General features: G+C 46.4%; 1 protein-coding gene across 1 annotated transcript in view; it reads right to left on the bottom strand.

Moving 5' to 3' along the window:
- Positions 1 to 7,226: 7,226 nt before the first annotated feature.
- Positions 7,227 to 20,082, bottom strand: part of SLIT3 (slit guidance ligand 3) — a gene marked incomplete at both ends in the record, with an annotated part of 466,119 nt that continues 453,263 nt past the window's right edge. The window contains 4 exons of the mRNA XM_082291121.1: positions 7,227 to 7,468; positions 8,558 to 8,766; positions 10,905 to 11,190; positions 13,405 to 13,559. Of these exons, the coding sequence (XP_082147247.1) occupies positions 7,227 to 7,468; positions 8,558 to 8,766; positions 10,905 to 11,190; positions 13,405 to 13,559 (892 nt within the window). The remainder of the gene's footprint in view (positions 7,469 to 8,557; positions 8,767 to 10,904; positions 11,191 to 13,404; positions 13,560 to 20,082) is intronic.

The raw sequence follows: 20,082 nt of genomic DNA on the forward strand, positions 1-20,082 counted from the left end.
GCTAAGACAGAATACATGAAATAAAACCCCAGAAAACAAAACTGAGATCAATGCTCAGCTATCTTCAGTCCATCTCAGAGCTGAGGTTTAGCTCAAACCGGAAGTTTAACACGGGCCTGTGAGAGGCTCAGAACGTTCATTAATTTGCAAAGCAACTGATTTGCAAGTTGTGAGCACTTTTAGATTGCAGTTATTTGTATGTCAGTCAAGCCACTGCTTGGAATAGCCTCTAAGTAAGAATAAATAAATCTGAAGGTGAATGTATGATTTGCTATATAAATACAAATGTGTACATACACACACACACACACACACACTCTTACATAACTACTGTCCTAAAGTACTTCAAAGTATCTTTGGGAAATGAAACCAGATGAGAAGATTCTATATGAATGATGTACCTGAAGGCAAGGACTTTCTTTTAATCAGTATTACTGGGGTGAAATGAAAATTGTTTCATTGCTATATAAGAATCTCATTTATTTATTGGTGTGAGCAACTTAGTCTGTGTGTTGGTGCCGTAAATCATACTTTGGTGTTTACCTCAACATAGTAAAATATTATCCTCCCCCACTCCTGAACAGTTCAATGAGTGCTTTACCAGGAGAAACTAGGGCAGGTTAAGTGATGCAAAATATGCTGGTGTGTAATTAAGGGAATTTAAGCTGCTTTATAAGAACTGCCTGTTGTGCCTGCTCTTTATCACATGCTAGGTGAAAGCCTGATATTATCTTGTGTGCTGCAAAGTCCCCACCTAAATTACCTTGTGGTATTTGGTTCCTGTAACCTTGCTCTGCAAGAAGTGTCAAAGGCAGGGCTGAGGCATTTGCCTGTTGAGGTTTAACCCCAGCCAGCAGTCAAACCCCTCACAGCCGCTCCTTCACACCCCTGTCACCAAGGATTGGGAAGAGAACTGGAAGGGTAGAAGTGAGAAAACTCTTGGATTAATTGGGAATGTAAAAGGTGTTCATGCCAGCAAAGCAAAACAAGGGATGAATTCACTGCTTCCCATGGGTGGGCAGATGTTCAGCCATGTCCAGGGGAGCAGGGCTCCATCACATCTGACAGTGACTTGGGAAGACGAACACCATCAGTCCGAACACCCTTCCTCCAGCAGAGGAGCTAGTTAAGTGCTGCTGATGGAAGATTTGCTGGAAGGCTGGACCCCTGAAAATGGCCTGATTCCCTGTAAGTTTTGAGCTATCCCCTGAGCACTCATTTACCCACTTTGCTCCCTCCCACACTTTGGAGGCAGGATGTGTACTTTTCCTCCCCAGGTAAGACACAGCCTCATAAAAGATTATTTTTACAGAAAAGGAGTGATCCTTGTGCCGTGGGGACAAACCTCATAGACAAGTCAGAGAAGGCACTGTCATCCCCAGACTACCTTGAGCATCACTGTACTTTGAAAGCTCAGAAGCCTGGGGACAGGAGAAGGTCAAGAGATCAAAAAGGAACAAGATACAAAGCTGTGCAAGTCTCGCAGCAACCTCTGTTCCTCCTGCTTGTGAGACTGTGGGGTGCCCCTTGCGTCACGGGGTAAGCATAAGCTCCTCACACTAATAGGTACTGCTTGTACTGCCTGTGTGCTCCGTTCATGCCCGAAGAGTTTCTTGCTGCCTGCAGGGCTCTCAGAGGGTGAAGATGCTCGGAGGAGCAGCTGTGCTTTCTTCACAGACGAGAGGTATCACAGCTGCGGGTGCGCGCCTGCCAGTTCGGAGAGCCCTGCTGGGTAATGAACTCTGCAGGCACACAGTGCTATTGCCTTGGTGTGTGTAAGCAAACAGCAGCAGAATTGGGGTAGAAACAGCAGAATCAGTTGTTATTCCATAAGGTGCTAGCATGGAAATAACCAACAGCAGCCGTGTGACACTGACGTCAGGCCACTGTCCTGAGGCTACCACAGGGAATAGGCACAAGCTGTCCCATATGCCAGCACATGGAGCCCTTGTCTTGCTGCCAGGGATGGTGCTGATGAAGTGTTGGACACCCTCAGGTCTCACATGCTCTCCTGGGGCTCAGCAGGGCCACCCCTCTGCTGCCAGTTCATTTAGTTTCTTGGGTAAACCCATAGTGTTCCCATACCATGTTGTGGGGACAGCAGGGACTCCTGTCCTCACAGGTGAACAGTGCTAGGAAGTTGATGGCTCAGGATCAATAAAACCTGAACATTTATTATTTAAAACTTTACAGAAAATCTGTGTATCACATATTCATGTCATCCCATGATGAGCAGTTGAGGACTCCGGGCTCGTCTAGTTTGGAGAGAGGGAGTCTGAGGGTGACCTCATTGTACTCTGCAGCTTCCTGTGAGGAGGAGACATGGAGAGGGAGGTGCTGAGCTCTTCTCCCCAGGATCCAGACAGCATGTGTGGGAATGGTTCAATGCTGCACCAGTGAGGTTTATACAGGATGTCAGGGAGCATTTTTTTGTGGAAAGCCTGGAGGCTGGCAGTGCTTGAGGCATTTGGACAATGCCCTCAACAACGGGCTGTGAGTCCGTCAGCCCCGAGTTGCTGAGACAGTTGGACCAAATGGTTGTTATGGGTCCCTTTCCGCCGAAATACTTCATCCCATCCCATCCCATCCCATCCCATCCCATCCCATCCCATCCCATCCCATCCCATCCCATCGCCGCCCCAGCGGAGCGGGACCGGCCGCCCTGCGGCGCCACCTGGTGGCGGATCCCGTTCACCTCCGCTGTCCTCGAGAGCTGCAGGGCCCATCCTGGAAAAACATCTGAAAAACATCTGAAAAACATCCTGGGAAACATCCTGGCTCAGCGCACACACAGAACGATACCGGCCTGGCCACCCAGTGATCCAGCGTGACATCTCGCCGAGCCTTAAACCAAGGCATCGGGAACACCTTGGGTTTGGCAAACCTGAGCCAACTCTGCCTGTCCAGCGGGGCTGCCTGGTGTGAGCTGGAGTAGAAACTGGAGTAGAAACTCTTAAAAGAGGTCACAGAGACCAGAAGTGGCAGGACCCCAGAGGACAATGCAAACTCCACGGCCAACCACTGTGCAAGTAGCAGCTCCATCCAACTATTCCCTGCCCACTAGAAAACACAAAGAGAAAGGAAGATGGGATAGACCATTTCCCAGCATTGGTTGCCACGTACCAGTGGCTGAAAGGAGATACCTGGGGCACTGCAAGCAGAAGCACAAACAGCAGCATTGTACCCTCGGGCTGCAGTTCCTTCAGTGCTGCTCAGGGACCCCCACGCTGCACAGCCACGAGCAGTACAAATAAACTGTTGAGCAAACCAGGGCAGCTGCTACCAGACATTTTTGAGCACGTCCCTGCTAGCTTTTTTAGTGGGTTCTGCTGGGTTTGCTTTAGGTGAAAATGCTGCCATCTGCTACAATTATGTAATTAACCTTCATAGTTCAGACTTAATGATGCTCATTAAGGTTGAGTGTTTTTATTGGCTAACTGCTGTCACCAGTTTTGCATGGAACTGCAAAGGCAACTCTTAAGAGCCATAGTTTGCAGCATAATTAGCAATATGTGACTGTTGCACAGGGGCATGGGTGAGAGAAGGCAGAGGACTAGGTGGGAGCTTCCTTTTATTCTATGGTAAGGCTGGAATGCAATGAACAGCAGAAGTCTGTTACAGCTGGGTCACCAATAACAATCAGCTACAGCGGTGTGGCAGCAGATTTGGAGTGTATGTGTGTCAAGACATCCCAGGATCTCTTCCATCCATGGTTGGCTGTGTGACTTCCATTTCCTCAGCCCTACCTCCTCCAGCTCCATTCCCAGTATTTCTTCATTTATTCTAACATAAATTAATGAGTGTGTTTTTGCTGCAGGCCTTTCTCAAATAGTTAAAAAAATGTAGCAAATAAAGTATTTAATTAAAGAAAATGCCCAGGATAAAAAACTATGTGGCTTAATTCGCCTGTGCATACAAGACTCCTAAAATATTAGACTGTGATGCCATAAAAATTTGTAACTACTGTTCATACCACCTTTAATTACAGCTGTTCTTCGATTTTGTCCAAGAGGAATGTCTGTAATTCCCCCATCATTTCCTGTGAACTACCACGTGGACAATGAAGGTTGGACTCAATATCTCAAATACACAGAGAAATAATCTGCATCACAAAGTGTTACAATCTTCCATAACCCAACAATTTATTTAAACTTACATCACAATGAGAATCTAATAATAAAATACATCAGTTCACACCAGTCTGCATTGCCATTTTTAAAGGGTAAGCATCTTTCTTCACTTTATATTAAAACTTTCTGGAGGTAAAAACTACTGCATTGTACCCACAGTTCTTGAAATCTATTGTAACATTAGGCAGGTTACAGAGGAACTTTCAGAGCTAATTACACTTCAGTTGACCTCACGCTTTTTGGCACATCTGAATGCTTTTTATTTTCTTCTTAACATAAAATAATTCTATAGCAAGTCAGAGAATCATGGACATAAAGCATCACTATCCAGTGGCAAGTGCTGCCTAAAAGCATACAAAAATTGCATCATTTGGTTACAAAATAGATATTTTCTTAGTTCTTTATCCCAATGCTTAACACTGAAGTGCCATGACAGAAAAGGGCCAGGAACAGGGCCGGCCTTGCTGAGTTGTTGCTGGTCACTTTGCTGCAAGGCTTGGCTTAAGTAAATCCCAGAGTGATGTGTTAACAAGATGTTGATGGCTTTTGCCTTGGCAGGCCATTGCTCTCAAAGCACCTTCCAGCAGGTGTGAGGCCACCCATAAATGTCACCCTCTTTCTCACAGTGCTGCTGCTCAAGTGACAAAGTGAACACAGGTTTGGACAGGTTCAAGAGGGGCTGTGTTTCTGCAGGCCTTGGCAGTCGAGTGGCTACAAATCTGAGGGCTGGTGAGCCACTGCTAGGCTGGATTTCTTCTGCCTTACACCACAGCAGCTGCTTCTTTAGAAATCAAAATGTTTTTAAGCAGGAATGAAACATTAATGGTAGTAGTGTGCCTGGCACATATTTGCACAAGTGTTTGCAGTTACTTGCATGAATTTTTGAAACATGTAGGTTGTGGTTTAGGTGATTTTTGTCGTACTCCATGAACCCCAGGTGCTATGAGCTGCTGATGTTATATTAAAAACAAAAAGCAGTCCATGGTACTTGCAACCAGGGTTAGTTTTTGCCTGGCTTTTGAGCTGTTATGTATCAATCAGAGTCTGGCACATTAACTACTGACTGTTTTATGTTTCACTGATTGCCAGCTCCATGTACTGATATTTATTTTGATGATTTTTTGAGATAGCTGTTACATTGGTTATGTCCCTTCTGCTCACATTGCTCTGGTCGTAATAGAGAAATATGAATGAACTGCTGCAGTTAAGGAGGGACTGACATAGCAGAAGAACAATTAGCATGTTACAGCTTTCTGGCTGTATTATAGCTAGACAGTCTCTTTGCTTTAGTGGGAAATACACATTTCTATTTGTCATGGCAGGGTTACATTTTGTGCATCCTTCCAAAGCCCAAAAGAAATCAAAGTCCCATTATCTTGAGTCAACTTTCCTACTCATCCTTTGCTGAATCCCCTGATGTGAAAGCCTTTTGGTGAGACCAGAAGCACTCCCAGAAGGACTTTATGGCTGCTAGGAAACATCTCTGACTACCTTTCTTAGAGAGAGAGAACTTGAAGAAAGGATCATAATACTTACTCCATTAGAGAAAGAGAGAAATTACACAGATAATAGAACAGTTGTTGATGGGGAGGTTTGAAACTTACAGTAAGAGAAAATTCAAGGTATCCATGGTGCTCTTTGCATGTATGTCCTGACTCGGAAAGGCAGCCCTGATAAAAACCCTTCAAAAATCAAACTTACTCCCAGAGTCAATTTTTCCCTCACATCCACAGTGAGAATTTATCCCTGCGTTGATTTCCATTTCCTACTCAGCAATTGCTCCGAACACAGCTCAAGTGAGTGTGGGTCCTTCGAGGGGCACAAGTGGAGGACACGGAGCGCTTTGGCTGAGCTGGTCAGGCTGCACTGGGTGGAGCTGTGACACCTCTCCCGGGGCAGGAGAGCGCTGCTGGGGCGGACAGGAGTCAGCTGAATACCTTCACATGGACATAGTGCAACTTGTGCTCGCTCGGAAGGCTGTGGGGAGGCAGGCAGCTGCTCAGGGCCAGCGTGTGGCTGAGCAGCAGCCACAGCCCAGCTCACACCCGTGGCTCAAGTGACAGTGGCAGTAAAAGCTGATACGTTGCAGGCGCGTTCTGGCACCTGCGGAATTTTCATTCTCTTTACAACCTTTGCAAGTTAAAGTGTCAAGGTGTGATAAACTATGTAGCAGTGCATTCCTTACATTTCATATACAAAAAAGGGCTCAAGACTGGGAGCAAGAAGGCACAAACTTGGGAAATAACATAGCTGAGGAGTTTACACAAAAGTATTATGTCATTTATTAGGCATCACTTAGCACTTATTTCACATTTTGCCCCCAAATTACCCAAAGCAACATAAATTTCTCCACTTCCTTTCCCTTCGCACCCTTCTTTTGGATAAAGCTGCCTGTGCTCTATAGATACAGTTGCTGCAGAATATAACGTGAACACAGATAAATACAACATACACAGCAAAAAATGTATTATAGTATTACAATAGTCAAATAATGTAATTAGCCTCAAGCTACGGCAGTGCCTGTGTGCTCCAGGGAACCAGTTCACGAACAGCAAGCGAGGCCACTGTACAGGAGCAAACCAGCGTTGGCAGTGTTGGGAAGAGAAGGGGCTGGGGAGGCTCTCCGGGTGCCTGGATGCAGTTGGTCACGGGGATTCCTCACCTGGAACTCCCAGCCAGCGCCTCGGAGCTTTCTTCAGCCTGTATCAGTCCGGTGGCGGGTCCTTGGAACACCTTTACGTCTGTTCATTGTGCATACACTTAAAGTCACCCCACTCTCCTCCTGTTAGGCTATTTTTTCTTTATATATATATTTTTTTTAACCTTTTAGCTTTTGAATTTTTTTTTCTTACAACTGTTAAAAAAGTTTCATGGTAAAAATAGCTCACTATATGATACATATACCCAAAGTGGTGTGATACTTTATATAATAAAAGATGAAAATAGTCACTTTCCATAATAAAAATAAGTTCTATTTTTTGCTTATTTTACAATATACTTAATAATTCTTTTCTTCTTCTTCACTCTGAAAGTAAATAGGTCCCATTTTGCTAGCACTTCTGAGTCGATTAAAGTGGCAAGAGACTGGAGAATGGCTTATAAGCACTTTGAGCAGCCGCATTCCACATGTCTCTCCAGTTCTTCCGTGAAGGTGGAGCCATCCACGCACTGGAAGAAGTATTTCCTCCGCTTGCTGCGCAGGGGGACGCAGCACTGCCCACTGCTGCCGCAGCTGCCGCGGCACTCCAGGCGCGGCACTTTGGAGGCGGTGGCACACGATGTGTAGCCATGCTGCTTACGGACCACTTCTCGAATGGTGTCTCCTTGGCAGAGGTTCTCTGCTGGGACAACAGAGATGGAAAGGAGAAAAAAGCGTGGTAACTACTTTGCTGGATATTCCCTGCACATCAGCAAGCAGCCCTGTATTCTCAATGTGATTCAAAATAAACAGATGGCATGAGAAAGACCTTAATCTTTTATTGCTTTGTACCTGCCACCAAAACAGAGCTTGTGCTACACAAATGTGTAATATCCGGAGCAAGGCCGAGGCCAAGCAGGCCTGCTGGCTTTGATCAGCAGCCTGGAAGTGTTTTAATGAATGCTGAGTGTTTGAGTCCTGCAACACTCCTGCAAAATAAGAATTAGTTTTACCATGTCTGGTTCTCCGGAGCAAAGGTCAGCCTGCTCTGTGTGACACTAGTGATCTGGGATACCTGAGAGTGTCTGTGCTGTTCTGCAGTCCCTGTGCAGCAGCCAGATAAATTTTGGTGATGTGTATGTGTAAAATTTGGAAAGTCTGTGGTTCATTCACAGGAAAGGCACAACCTGAATGAAAATAATATAATCCAGCTCCTTCCTTCTGTACAGGAACAAAAAAACGCAGAAAGGATGCAGTTAAAACTCAGTGAGTTTCCAAGGAGTCTTTCCAGGTCAGGGCAGAAGAGTTGGGCCTCTGCCCTCGTAAGAAAGTCCAGCATGATCTGTGGGATTCCCCTGGAAACCTGCCCAGCTGCATCTGAAGGAGTGAGCTGAGAATCTTTCACGCCACTTCAGGTGAGCAGTTACTCCTTCATAAGACCTCCCTTCCCAGCAGTGCAAATAACTGATCCCTGCTTGCTGAGGGATCAAAACAACCTCTTCTTTAAACATCTCACCCAAATCCTGGGAGCAGCAAACCTTGAGGATTCAGGAGACAGAGAGTAAAACTTTTCGCTACATGTTCTGCTTTCTCTATGTGATAGTAACTACCTACTGTTGTGTGGTTCTGTTCTCCCTGGACTCTCTGCAGAGGCTGACTTAGCTTTATCTTCTACTATTTGCCATCCCCCCCAAGTCAGAGAGGCAGGGAAGAGAGGTGTAAAGCAGCTCTAAATTAGGTGTAAAGCAGGAATGTAGCAGCACAGCTCCTGGCCCTGGGCGAAGCCTACCTCTGTCACAAAGCTCTCCGCTGTAGCCAGCGTCGCATTCACAGTAGGGCTCCCCATGCTCCGAGACCTTACACTGCCCGTGGCTGCATTTCAAAGTCCTGCAGGGGTTTGAGGAATTGTTCTTCTTGTCGCAGTACATGCCCATGTAGCCCTCCATGCACTTACAGGTGTAAGCAGTGCCGGCTGCCGTGCACTTACCATGTAGACACCTGGAGAAACAGAAGCATTTAGAGCTGGTCTTTGCTAGATGTGAAAGTTCCTTTTCCCAGAAATGTTTGATTTTGGCATTTCTGCCCATTTAATTCCAGGACTCTAATTCAAAAACAGCAGCTCAGTGTCAAACACTCTGGAGAAAACTGTGAGTTTTCAGTGAATACTGGATAACCTTCAGAGAATACATTTAGAATTTGTGAACCTAAGTGGAAAACATTAGGCTCTTCTGTGGGCACAGACCAAGGCTTGGCATCCACACAAGACAGCTCACATTTACAGCATCAGCACGTGGAACTAAGTGCCAACAATCAAGCTGCATGCCCAGGCTTCCTGAGCAGAGTTGCTGTACAAATAATATCAGGTGATGAAAACCAGTGTGATAAATGAAAGTGCTTGTGGCAAAGCTATGCACAGGCTTATCAGCGGGCGGCTGTACTCGAGGGTTCCCTGGCTCCTGAGGTTTGCAGCGAGCTTTGGCATTTCCGAGGAGTACCACAGGATGGGGTGTTGATCCTTAGCAAGTTCTCTGACACCCTCCCCACTGGCTGGGACAGGGACAGACTTGAAATGGACTGAGAATAGGGAGGAAAGCAACTCTCTCCAGCTGAGGAAAAACTGCTCAGGGCTTATAAACCTTTGGCATAACATAACTTGACATAAACCTATGTCTCTCTTATTTTTATTTCATTTCTAGTACTTCAAAATTATTCCCTGTTTATGTTGAATTTTTGTACATTTAATTTTTAATCTTTGAACTAAAAAGGACAAATTATAAGAGCAGTTTCAGTCAGGTGAAGACATGCAAAACACTGTAATAAAGGGAGTCACAGTCTGTATAAAGCAGTATTTTCTGCCCCACGATTCAGAGGTTACCTGATCTTTACAGGTGCATTTCCTCAGTGAGATTAACCTGTGGGTGTTGGAGCAGACACCTGCCAGCAGCACTCCACACTCCCCTGGATACACCAGGCATGGCTGTAAGGAGACAGCTCCAGAAGGCTGAAGTGATTCCAGGAAAGGTGGGAGAGTGTGCAAGCATTAAAAATAACACAGATACTTTCCTTAGCAAGGGGTTGTGTCCGTGATTGCCTTACCCTCTCTGGATTATGAGAGGAACAACCCCTCATCATGTAAACATCTGGAACTCCCTTTTTTTTTCTCTGTCCAACCACAACAGCTTTGTGTTGACATTGGAAATTCAAGGAAACATTTGGGTCTTCATACCTTTGGTTTGTAAACTGTCAGGTGCTTTTCAACACCTTCCACAGGCTTCAGTACTTTGCAGAATTAGAACCAGAAGCAAGTTTAAAATGGTACCTTTGCCAGGTTAAATTTCTGAGAGTGATTATTCACTGCATCAATTTACCTGTCAAAAGTACGTGCTCGTGAAAAGCGCCTTCCAAGACAGCAACTGAAGTAACTTCTAAACCAAAAGTACTTCCATCTGCTTATGAAACAACATGGAAATATGCAGCCTGCTGCTCTGCACGGGACTGTTTCCTGTGTATTTGCCATAAGAAAGCTATTCATCCCGTGTTTCTGATGGAGATGTGGTTATTGAGCCTTTGAACTGTAAATACTTTACACTCACGCTCCCTTCACATGCAACACCATGCCATCCTTTAAACTTGCACTTTAAAGGGCTGTTTCAAAGTGTAATATTTAAGTCAGCTATTTGGGAAATTTAAAGCTGCTCACATTGGAGTGCATAATGGTCTTCAGGGAGTAAGTTTGAAGACTGGGCCCAGTGCTGCTGGAAGAAAACCCCTAAAACGTGTACCTCCCATTCACAGGCAGCTCTGCTCTGGATCTGTGCAGGCACTCACCTCCTGGGGTTAAGCCATGCCCATTAACAGGAGGTTTTGTATTTTAATGTGTAGAGTCACAGCTGAAGGTATGACCTGCAGCATTAACACCTGAGCTCCTTCAGAACCACAAGCTCCTTTGGTGAGTAAGCAACATCCGAACACAAAGTGGAACTTGATGCTGTGGATGCTGACTCACAACTGTCAATAGCCTCATGTGGGGACCCAGCACCTCCAAAAACAGTCAGATGTGGTTTTGCAAGATGAAATGTGAAATATGCATTAGCTGTAAAGCTTTTGCTCTCCCATCAGCATTTGTTTGAGCTTACTTGTGGTTAAGACATGGATCTCCAATTTCCTGGTCACACAGAGGGCCCATCCAGCCTGGGTGACATTCACAAATCACACTCGTTTTCTCCAGGGATCGGCAAATCCCGTGCTTGCAGATGTTACAGGATTTGCAGCCAGGAAGGACTCCCAGTGACTGCTGTGGTAAATCCTTGAAATCCTGCAGCTCGTTGTTGATGCGGACGTCATGAATGCACCCATGAAAACCATTTGGTGTCTTATCTGCACCCTGGCGCAGGGATGATAATCCAGTAGAGGTTGGGATCCCTTCAGATAAAAGCAAAAGGGGAAGGTTCGCTTACAATGAGAATACATAAATTATAACTGCTAAGGCTTCTTTTGTCACAGCCCCTTAAAATCTTTGAATAATTAATTTGCATAGGACCTTTGTAAGGTAGCACAATCTCATTGTCCTCATTCTAGAAATGGAAAGAAACAAAAATAAACTCATTTGCCCAATCTTCTGTAAGAAGTACATGACTCAAAAAAAAAAAAAAAAAAAAAAGAAAACCCAAACCAAACCATTTTTTGTTTTGCTGATGGCCATGTGTTTCTGTCCTTAGATAATGTTCCTTCTCTCTACAGTTTATTAGCAATTCTTCTGAGAGGTTTAAGGATGCCTTCATTTGTCAGCAGGTAGCATCCACTTCTGGGATGCAACAAGACTGTTTGGCTTTACTGGGTCACAGTGTTAAGAGAGGGAGTGGTAAGAGAGCATCCCATGGAAAGTAGTGCAGGAAGGCTCTAAAGACAGGGAACAGCACTTCAAGGGCCAGGCCAAGGCTTTGTGGCGGGCACCTCCCATCTTGTTCAAGTGCTTGGAAGAGTTCACATTTGGATGGCCAGCAGGTTCTTTTGGATGTTGTTTTATGCCTTCCCCAGTGACACCAGCCTGGATGTACAGCTGCATTAGCACAGGCAAGTGCTTCCATTTCCAGTTGTGTGAGGCCTCTGAACTTGCTGTCCATAAGTAATGCCACTGTTAAAGGTGGTCTTAAACTAAATCCAGCATCTGCTTAAGCGTGTGTTAGGAGGAAAGTTGCAAGAGCAGGTGATGTGGTAGGAGGAAAGTTGCAAGAGCAGGTGATGTGGTTGTGAGATGCACAAAACTGCGAGCACCAAACGCTCAGCTCTGAGTTAACTGCTGTAGGTCAGGAACGATTGCTCTGGGGTAATTTAGGCAACTCCTTTAACTAAATGCCCTGCAGAGGAAGGGCAGCTGGCTTCCATGGGAGTGCTGCACATGGAGAGGTGGCACATGCAGAACAGTGACGGTTTAGAAAGAAGCAAGAAGAATTTTAATAGGCAACAGAAAACGTCTCCACTGAGGCCATGGATCCTGGCATTCAATAGTCCTTCATTCCAGGCCTCAGGTTTTTCCTGAGAATTTTTTTCAGGTACCTTTTGAGAATTAATATTGATCCACGATACTCATCCATTAACAAAACTTTTCCACTGATTAGTTCCCAAGTTCCCTGTGTATAAATTGCTGCAGGATTGGTATCTTTTGTGCTGTGCTAAAGGGAGAAATTGTGACGGCTTCTGCACCAGCAGATTATCTTTGATGCACAATGCTCTTCAATAGCCTGTGACATTCTTAATAGGAGCCAATTATAAAAGCTCAGTTCTGTACAAAGAAAGATTAGCCAGTTTTCTGTTTTACAAGGGCAATATTCAGGGTTCTTTTAAAAAAGTGTTATTGAAGAAAATTATTTAGAAAAGCCTTGACCAGCACCAACTGCAGTTGGTAAGAGTTTCTACTATTGGCTACAATGATCTCATTAGAAAAAGCCCAAAGACTTTGTGAGTCTGTTACCATTCTGCTGATTTTTGCATTTGGAATAGGCTGACTAAAAATTCAAGAACTCAGTGTCACTGAAAGAGAGATTTCAACATTCAGTCCAGAATAGAACTAAGGGGATTCTGGCAAAAACAATCCATTGGGCAGAGACCAGCCTTTGTTCTGTCTCTTGTAACCAGACACCTAATCAGTGGTATAGTCATTATTCTGGGCATTGTTCCCCACCCCATTAGGCCTCTTCTTACCCCCAGATTCAGTACTCAATGTGAAAAAACGTCTTAACTGAGGTTTAGTCAATTCTAATATCTGTCTAAAACTGTGGCTTCAGTTTGCAATAACCAAGGTGTTCTTAGCTTGTGTGTTAATATATTTCTTAATCACACACCTCTTCCCCCCCCAGTTTTTAGACCTCTATAAAACTCCCAGCAGAAATACTGCTCAGTTATGGTATATTTTAACCTACTGACTACTGATTTGCTTTTTTGCCATCCGACAATTTGTGGTACTCCCACTGATACTTCCACTTCAGCCATGAACACCTTGGTGCCAGCCAGTTCTGGAAGCTTCTGAAATGCCTATGGGCTGTTCCTGCAGTGGCTGTGTGAGAGCCCTCTCCGTAGGATGGAAGATGATTTGCTTCTGATAAGACACATTAAAACCTCCAGAGCAATTCACAGTACCTCCAATGTAGAGGGGTGTGTTGAGGCTGACAGAAGACTGTTTCTGGAGCTTTCCCAGGCTCTTGGGAGCCCCCTTGTCCACCACCAGGTTCAGAGTTTGGTTCAACATCACAAGTTCCACACTGTGAAACTGCCCATCATTAACTGTTTCCACACTAGAAAGTAAGAGGGGAAAAAAAAAAGAATTAGAAGATGAACAAGGAACAGCCTCTGCTTCTGTGACATCCTGGCAGTACACCTTGAGTAGCAGAACTCTGGAGTGCTCTGGAGTTTGCAGTCACTGTGTTCTCAGCATTTCCTCCAGCGGGGAGGTACAGACTGACACACAGCTGATCCTGTGCAGGCAGTACCCACACACGTGGAACACTTCAGAGGGCAGCTAATCAGGTGAGCAGCCACTCTAGCTATTTTTACCAGGGCAGAAAAGCAAGTGTGGAGCTACATGGCGCACTGGCTTTGGTGACAAAACTACCAAAAAATCCCATTCTGTGGTCTCAGCCACAGCTTGCTGCCCGCTGTCACACTGCTTGGTGCTCGTGCTGCAGGCTGGATCACTGAAGGAATTTCTTCTTGTATGGGTAAACTCAAATTATCTCACAGGGGTCAGGAGAGATTGCAGTTTGGGGTGAGACACCTCTGAAACCAGCATCTCGTCACAGCAGAAGTGTCTTGGAACTAGGTACCAAGCAATAAGGACAGGCTGAGGTTCTTAAAGCCAGAGAAGGAATTCAGGAGGTTTTGGCTTATAAATGAACAGGGTGCTTTGTTCAATATCAGACAGTCCTACCCAAACACAAGGGAAAATTACAAATTGCTACTCCTCTTTGGGAAATGTTAAGGTGTAGATTGAGGCTTGAGGATAAAACAGTAGGAATTGTGGGGTGGTGGGGCAGAGAGCAGGAAGCCATCTGAGCAGACAAGGTGTTAGTGTGTATTTATTGCTTTGTTTTTAACACTGATTTTTCAGATGCATGAAGCCTGAAGCAACCTCCTAGTCTGCACCTCAAACAATCTTCACCTCCTGTTCAGTCCCCCAGACATTAAAAGGTGCAGTGATATCATTCCATTTGCATCATGCTATCATTTTTTATTTTCAGGGCAGCTCCAGCTCTCAAAGCTTTATGCTGCATGGTGAAATTCTCTAAAACAACCTGATGGCTTCATACACTCCTGAAAGCAGGGAGGGGCAAGGGTGGGATTACCTGCTCTTGAGCAAAGAGGGTTTCAAACCAGGGGGGTAGTTATAGATCTGATGGGACTTTTCCACTGCTGTAGGTGTAGTTAAAAGGCACAGTATCTGTTCCATGTGCACTCAGACACCAGGCATAAGAAGAATCTGATAACAGTAGTGGCTAGTTCAGAATCAGCCTGTGGGCTCTGCAAACTGCCCACATGCACAGTGTTGTCTGTGAGCACCCTTTTCCAGATTCCTCCTTCAGGCTGAGGGTGCTGTTACGTGTGGGTAAAGACAGGACACACCAGCTTTGGGCATCCTGAGATACTGCTAGGACACCAGCCTGGATTTGGGATTGCTGCACACGTGGTGCACACCACAGACTGGGTTTCTGCTCATTCAAAAGGCCCATAAGCTCAGCATCCTCTCACAGTAAGTTACAAATGCACAGGTCAGATTCCTTTCAGGTGATCGGTAAAGTTGCAAGGTCAATGTCTCTGAGCCATTTACCCACACTTTCTTCACTGCCAGTGCAGAGGAAGAGACACACTCATCTCTAAGGGTGAATCACCTTTTAGATGTGACCACCTCTCAACCTAGATGACATGCTGCCCATCTTTAGTGCCCAGTCGTGCAGAACTCATGTGTAAGGCTATTGCAGCAAGGAAACAGGACCTCGACTTCAGAAACAAATTACATGCCTTGGAGATTACTGGAATTCAGTTGTTGCTGGAAGAAGTTTCATTTTTATAGTGTTTTATGGTAGAGCTGACATAACCAATTATACTTGAGTGATGTCAGGCAGCAAGTCAGCACTGCAGGCATTTCTGGGGATGTGCTGTTTGAGAAGTGCACACCGCTGTTCCAGACTGGAGCTAACGTGCCTCTGCAGTGCTGCTCTCCCCACAGGTTTTTGGGATGAATCACGAACACACAGGCCTTTAAAAGTTCATGTAAGGTTACACAGATCATAAGGTGACAGACAGCAGTGTATGAGCACCTTTATGGTGTGGCTTTAAATAAATGAGTAAGTTCTGCCGCAGAAAAGCTCCCAGAAAAGCTCTGCTGGCTTAATCACTCATTCCTGACCTGCAGGGAAGCACTGGGCTGTGGCTGCTGCCCATGTTCAAGATGGTTCAAGAGAGCCCTGGGGAGAACTCAAGAACCTGGAGCTGATGGTACTGTTCAAAGTGTTTTAAAGAGAAAACATAAAGGCTTGCCATTGCACAAAAATGCAGATGCAGTTGGTCCAGTAGACACTGTGGATCAGAGCAGTTATATCAGGGCCCTGGCAAGGGCAGTGAGTTGTGTGGGCTGGGATGAGAAGCAGAGGATATGTGCTGGACTCACTGCCAAAGGGGCTGAGCCAGTGCCCCTGGGAAGGGCAAGCCTGTCCTCACTGCACCGTGGTGCACTGCATCAGGGCCACACCTCGAGCACAGCACTTTGTGGATTGGCAACTCAACTAAGTTTGAAACCAGCTGGTCCAAACTTCGTGTTTAGATACTCTGGAATTCTGCTAAGTGTCTGCTGTGTTATGAGGAACAGCTGTGCTGCGGCAATGCCGACTGGGTGATCCCTCTGTGCTCCCTGCTTATCTCCCTGCTCTCTGCAGTGCCTGATTCCCATGGGGGAAGTACTTGGACTTCCAGCTGAAAGGTGCGAGATAAATGGAAATACACATTGTGTAATTGTTAGTCTGTGCAGAAGTGCCAGTGAAAGGGAGAAGTGGAGCCAAACCCCACGGGCTGTGAGAGCTGAGCACTGTGGAGCTGGGATGGATGGCTGTAGGGCAGGGAGCCCTTCCCCAGCGGGATCAATAGCTGAAGCTAACATACAGACCACATGGTTATCTGCAGAAGGCCAAGCTATGGCTGTTTGTCACATCTGGCAGGGCTGGCTCTTCCCTGAGCCAGGATTTCACAGGCATTCATCACCTACCCTCCACAGGGTGTGCTTTTTCCAGATTATGCCTTCACTAGCAGGCAAACAAAAGTCTGTGACTCCTGGGGATGGAAGCAACTGCCCCACATGGTGCTCATACCTTTCAGCACACCCAGAGCTGGTATTTTTGTTGGAAAGGGAGTGAGAAGTCCCAGTCTGCAAGTACACATGGATGAATATTACTCCATTCTGATTCTTTCACTTTTTAACTCAGAATTAAATAATCTGTGCCTGAACTTTGAGAAACAAAGTAACTCACAGACATCACCCAACACTGCAGTTCTGTAAAGCAGATAAAGTTAGAACAGGCGAAGCACTCATTTGCTGTTTGAGAAGACACAGAGTTATGATAGAAAAGCTGAATGTGGACAGCCTGGATGACAGGAAATCCCCAGCCAGCAGATACTTGTGTGAGAGCACTTACTGCTGCTGCTGACGGAAAGGCATTCAGACGCTTTAGGATTTTGAGATGGAGACAACCGTGGGGGAGAGACCAGTGGTGAGAGTAATGCTGCACGAACTCTCCTCAGAGCCTCCTCTGTAGCCGGGCCTTTAGGAGCCCCGGCAATCTTCGGAGACAGCTGGAGACAGTGGCTTGGCCGGGGATGAAGGGCAGGCGGCCACAGGCGCTGAGCAGCGCACGCTGCTGCGTTCCGCTCTGCACGGGGGCCCTGCCAGACCCGTTCCGAAGGGTTTTATTAAAACCTTAATTGAATTCTCACCGGGGATCAGGTGCTCTTACAGGGCTCTTCCTTCTGGAACCGCCCGCGGGGTGGAGATACCCGCCTCGGGTCGGGATTTACGGGGTTCGTCTGGCCACCCCGCATCGGGCAGCCGGCTCCGAACGCGGCGGGATACGGGCCGGGAATGAGGGATACGGGCCGGGAATGAGGGATACGGGCCGAGCTAGAGCCGGGAATGCGGGCCGGGAGCGCGGTGCAGCGGCGCGGGCGGGCAGCAGAGGGCGCCGTGGCACCGCCGAGCCGAGCGGGGACAGCCCCAGCCCCGCTCCCGACCCCGCTCCGGTCCCGCTCCCGGCCCCGCTCCCGACCCCGCTCCGGCCCCGCTCCCGGCCCCGCTCCCGGCCCCGCTCCCGACCCCGCTCCCGGCCCCGCTCCCGGCCCCGCTCCCGGCCCCGCTCCGCCTCGGCTGCCCCGCGTCGCGGTGAAACCAAATCAGCCCGTGTGAGCACAGCGAGGGACAGCCGAAAGGTGCGGCAGGAAGAGCCGAAGGGCCGCTGGAGCCGCACCAGCTGCCTTTCCCGGGGCGCTAACAAACCATGCGCTGCTCCTGGGATCTTTCCAAGCCATTAATGCAGTCAGGAAATTTTAGCTGACTTACAACCGCAGCGTTTTGTGCCACCACCGTTGGATATTGTATAGTTTCCTACATATCCTTGTTGAAAAAAGGGAGGAATTACGATTAAACAGTTGAAATGTAAGCAAGGATCTCCAGGAATTTAATAATTAAACTTGCTAAAAAGTAAGTAGCAAAAGGAATCGGAAGTTTCCCATAACTTGAAAAGACTCCTCAGGACCCAGGCACTGGTGCTGTGGGTTGTGCTCGGCAGCTGGTGAGGACCCACCTGCTCAGGCATTTCCCCCACTGTGCTCGGTCTCTGCAGCATCCCTCCCCTTTCTCTTCTCCTTCACACTCATCTTTTCAAAGCCCACTTTACATGCCTCACACAGTCCAGTACATTGCTCTCACTGAGGTTACCCTCACAGAGCCCTGGCCATGGCATCTGGTCAAATTTGGCCAAAAAAAGAGGAAAATGCTGGGATGTGAGGAGACCCCATCTTCCAAGGCCCTAGGTCCAGCACCTTCTGCTCCCTCGAAGCTGCCCTCACAGGGAAGGGAGGCCACTAGGGAGGGTTCTGTGGAAGAGACATTAAAATTTCCCGTGGGAGGGAGCTGGCCTCTCCTGTCAGAGCAACTCCAGCAAGGTGAGCCAATGGACCCATTGCACAGGGCACTGCACACACGGCCTCTGCTTGGAGCTTAGACTCCAGAACACAAAGAAATGAAGGGAAAGGGATGTGTATTAAACATAAAACCCCAGGGAATATAGGAAAGAGCTGATTTCCACTCTCATTTTTCACCTATTTCTCTTCTCCCTCCTATATATTTTCATTCTGCTCTACTCCAGCCCCAAGCACACACAGATGTTTTAAACACTAACTCCCCCTGCTCTAATACCCATGAGAGATTTAGAGCTGAGCCACTATAAATATGCCAGTGAACAGAAATGCATTAAAGGATTAAAGCATTCAATTGGAACTTGTAAAATTTGGGCTTTGGGGTCAATTTTTTTTTTCACTGACTAGTAATATACCTTTATTGTAGACAGCAGAGAACAGCAGGGCAGAGGAGTCAAAAACAAAAATAGCTTTAAGTATCACAGCAAATCGTGTCACTGTGGAGATATATAACCATCAATTATGCAAATGAGAACATTAATTCATTAGCTACAGTCTCCAGATTTTCCTGACCTCTGTCTTAATGGGGACATGCCTCATTTGACACACAAAACAAAGGAAACACAAGGATGGTAAGAGACTGGGGGGTGAAGGCCATGGGGAACACTGACCTTAGATAATCTTTATGAACATTCAAAGGAGAAGGGAATAAACAAAAATACACATCCAAAAGAGCTTAAGGAGCTTACAGCACATGGAGGAGCAAGCACCAGAGAAGAGGTACCAAAATCAAAAACTCAAGGTGAGAGCTGCAGGGAACTGAGCTGAGATGTCAGCAGTTTGGGAGCTGTGAAACTCACACTGTGCCAGGCTGACTGCGGGGGTCAGCACTGATGGGTTTTCACCTTTCCAAGCTACACTTACCTCCTACCCTTAGTTCCAGCTATAATCAGTCCTTGGCCTAAAATAGATTTAAACTTCTCCATGGCAACAAAGGCAAAATCATAACTGGAGTGGTGTTTATGCTACCTCCACAATAACACATCACTTCAAGCACTATCGTCTTCAGGAGCTGAATAAAAACCACATGTTGAGAAAAAAGTATGAAAAATGCTAATGAAACACAGGACTAGGGAAATAAAAGGTGAAAGGAATATTAAAGCACTCAAGTTCATTTTCAGCTTGAAATATACTCTTTTGTTATGTTCAATCCTGTTTTACATGACTTGAGTGTTAGGTCTTTTAGGCTGAGAGTACTTGACATTAAGAGATTTTTCCTTGATACCTCCATTTTAATATGCTTGGTTTTATACCTTTTCTCCTAACTTACAACTTTGTAGACCACCCAAATAAACCATCTTTCTCTTCTTGGTGTTTACAGCCCTTGAACACTGGCAGCTGATTACCATATCTCCCTTAATGATCGTTTGGCCAGGCTATGCATATCTAATTTCCAGTCATAATTCAATTCCTGCAGCACCCCTGCCAGCAGTGAAAGTCATTGTATTACACACATTCTGCGGGAAAAGCAAGGACCTTTTTTACACCCCTGCAACATGCAATTAACACAATCCTGACTCCTTTCCCCAGATGATTCATAAAAGGGTCAGACTCCCGGCCAGGGCAAACATTGCTTGCTTG

The sequence above is a fragment of the Coloeus monedula genome (assembly GCF_965178545.1).
Source record: "Coloeus monedula genome assembly, chromosome: 15".
NCBI classification, from domain to species: domain Eukaryota; kingdom Metazoa; phylum Chordata; class Aves; order Passeriformes; family Corvidae; genus Coloeus; species Coloeus monedula.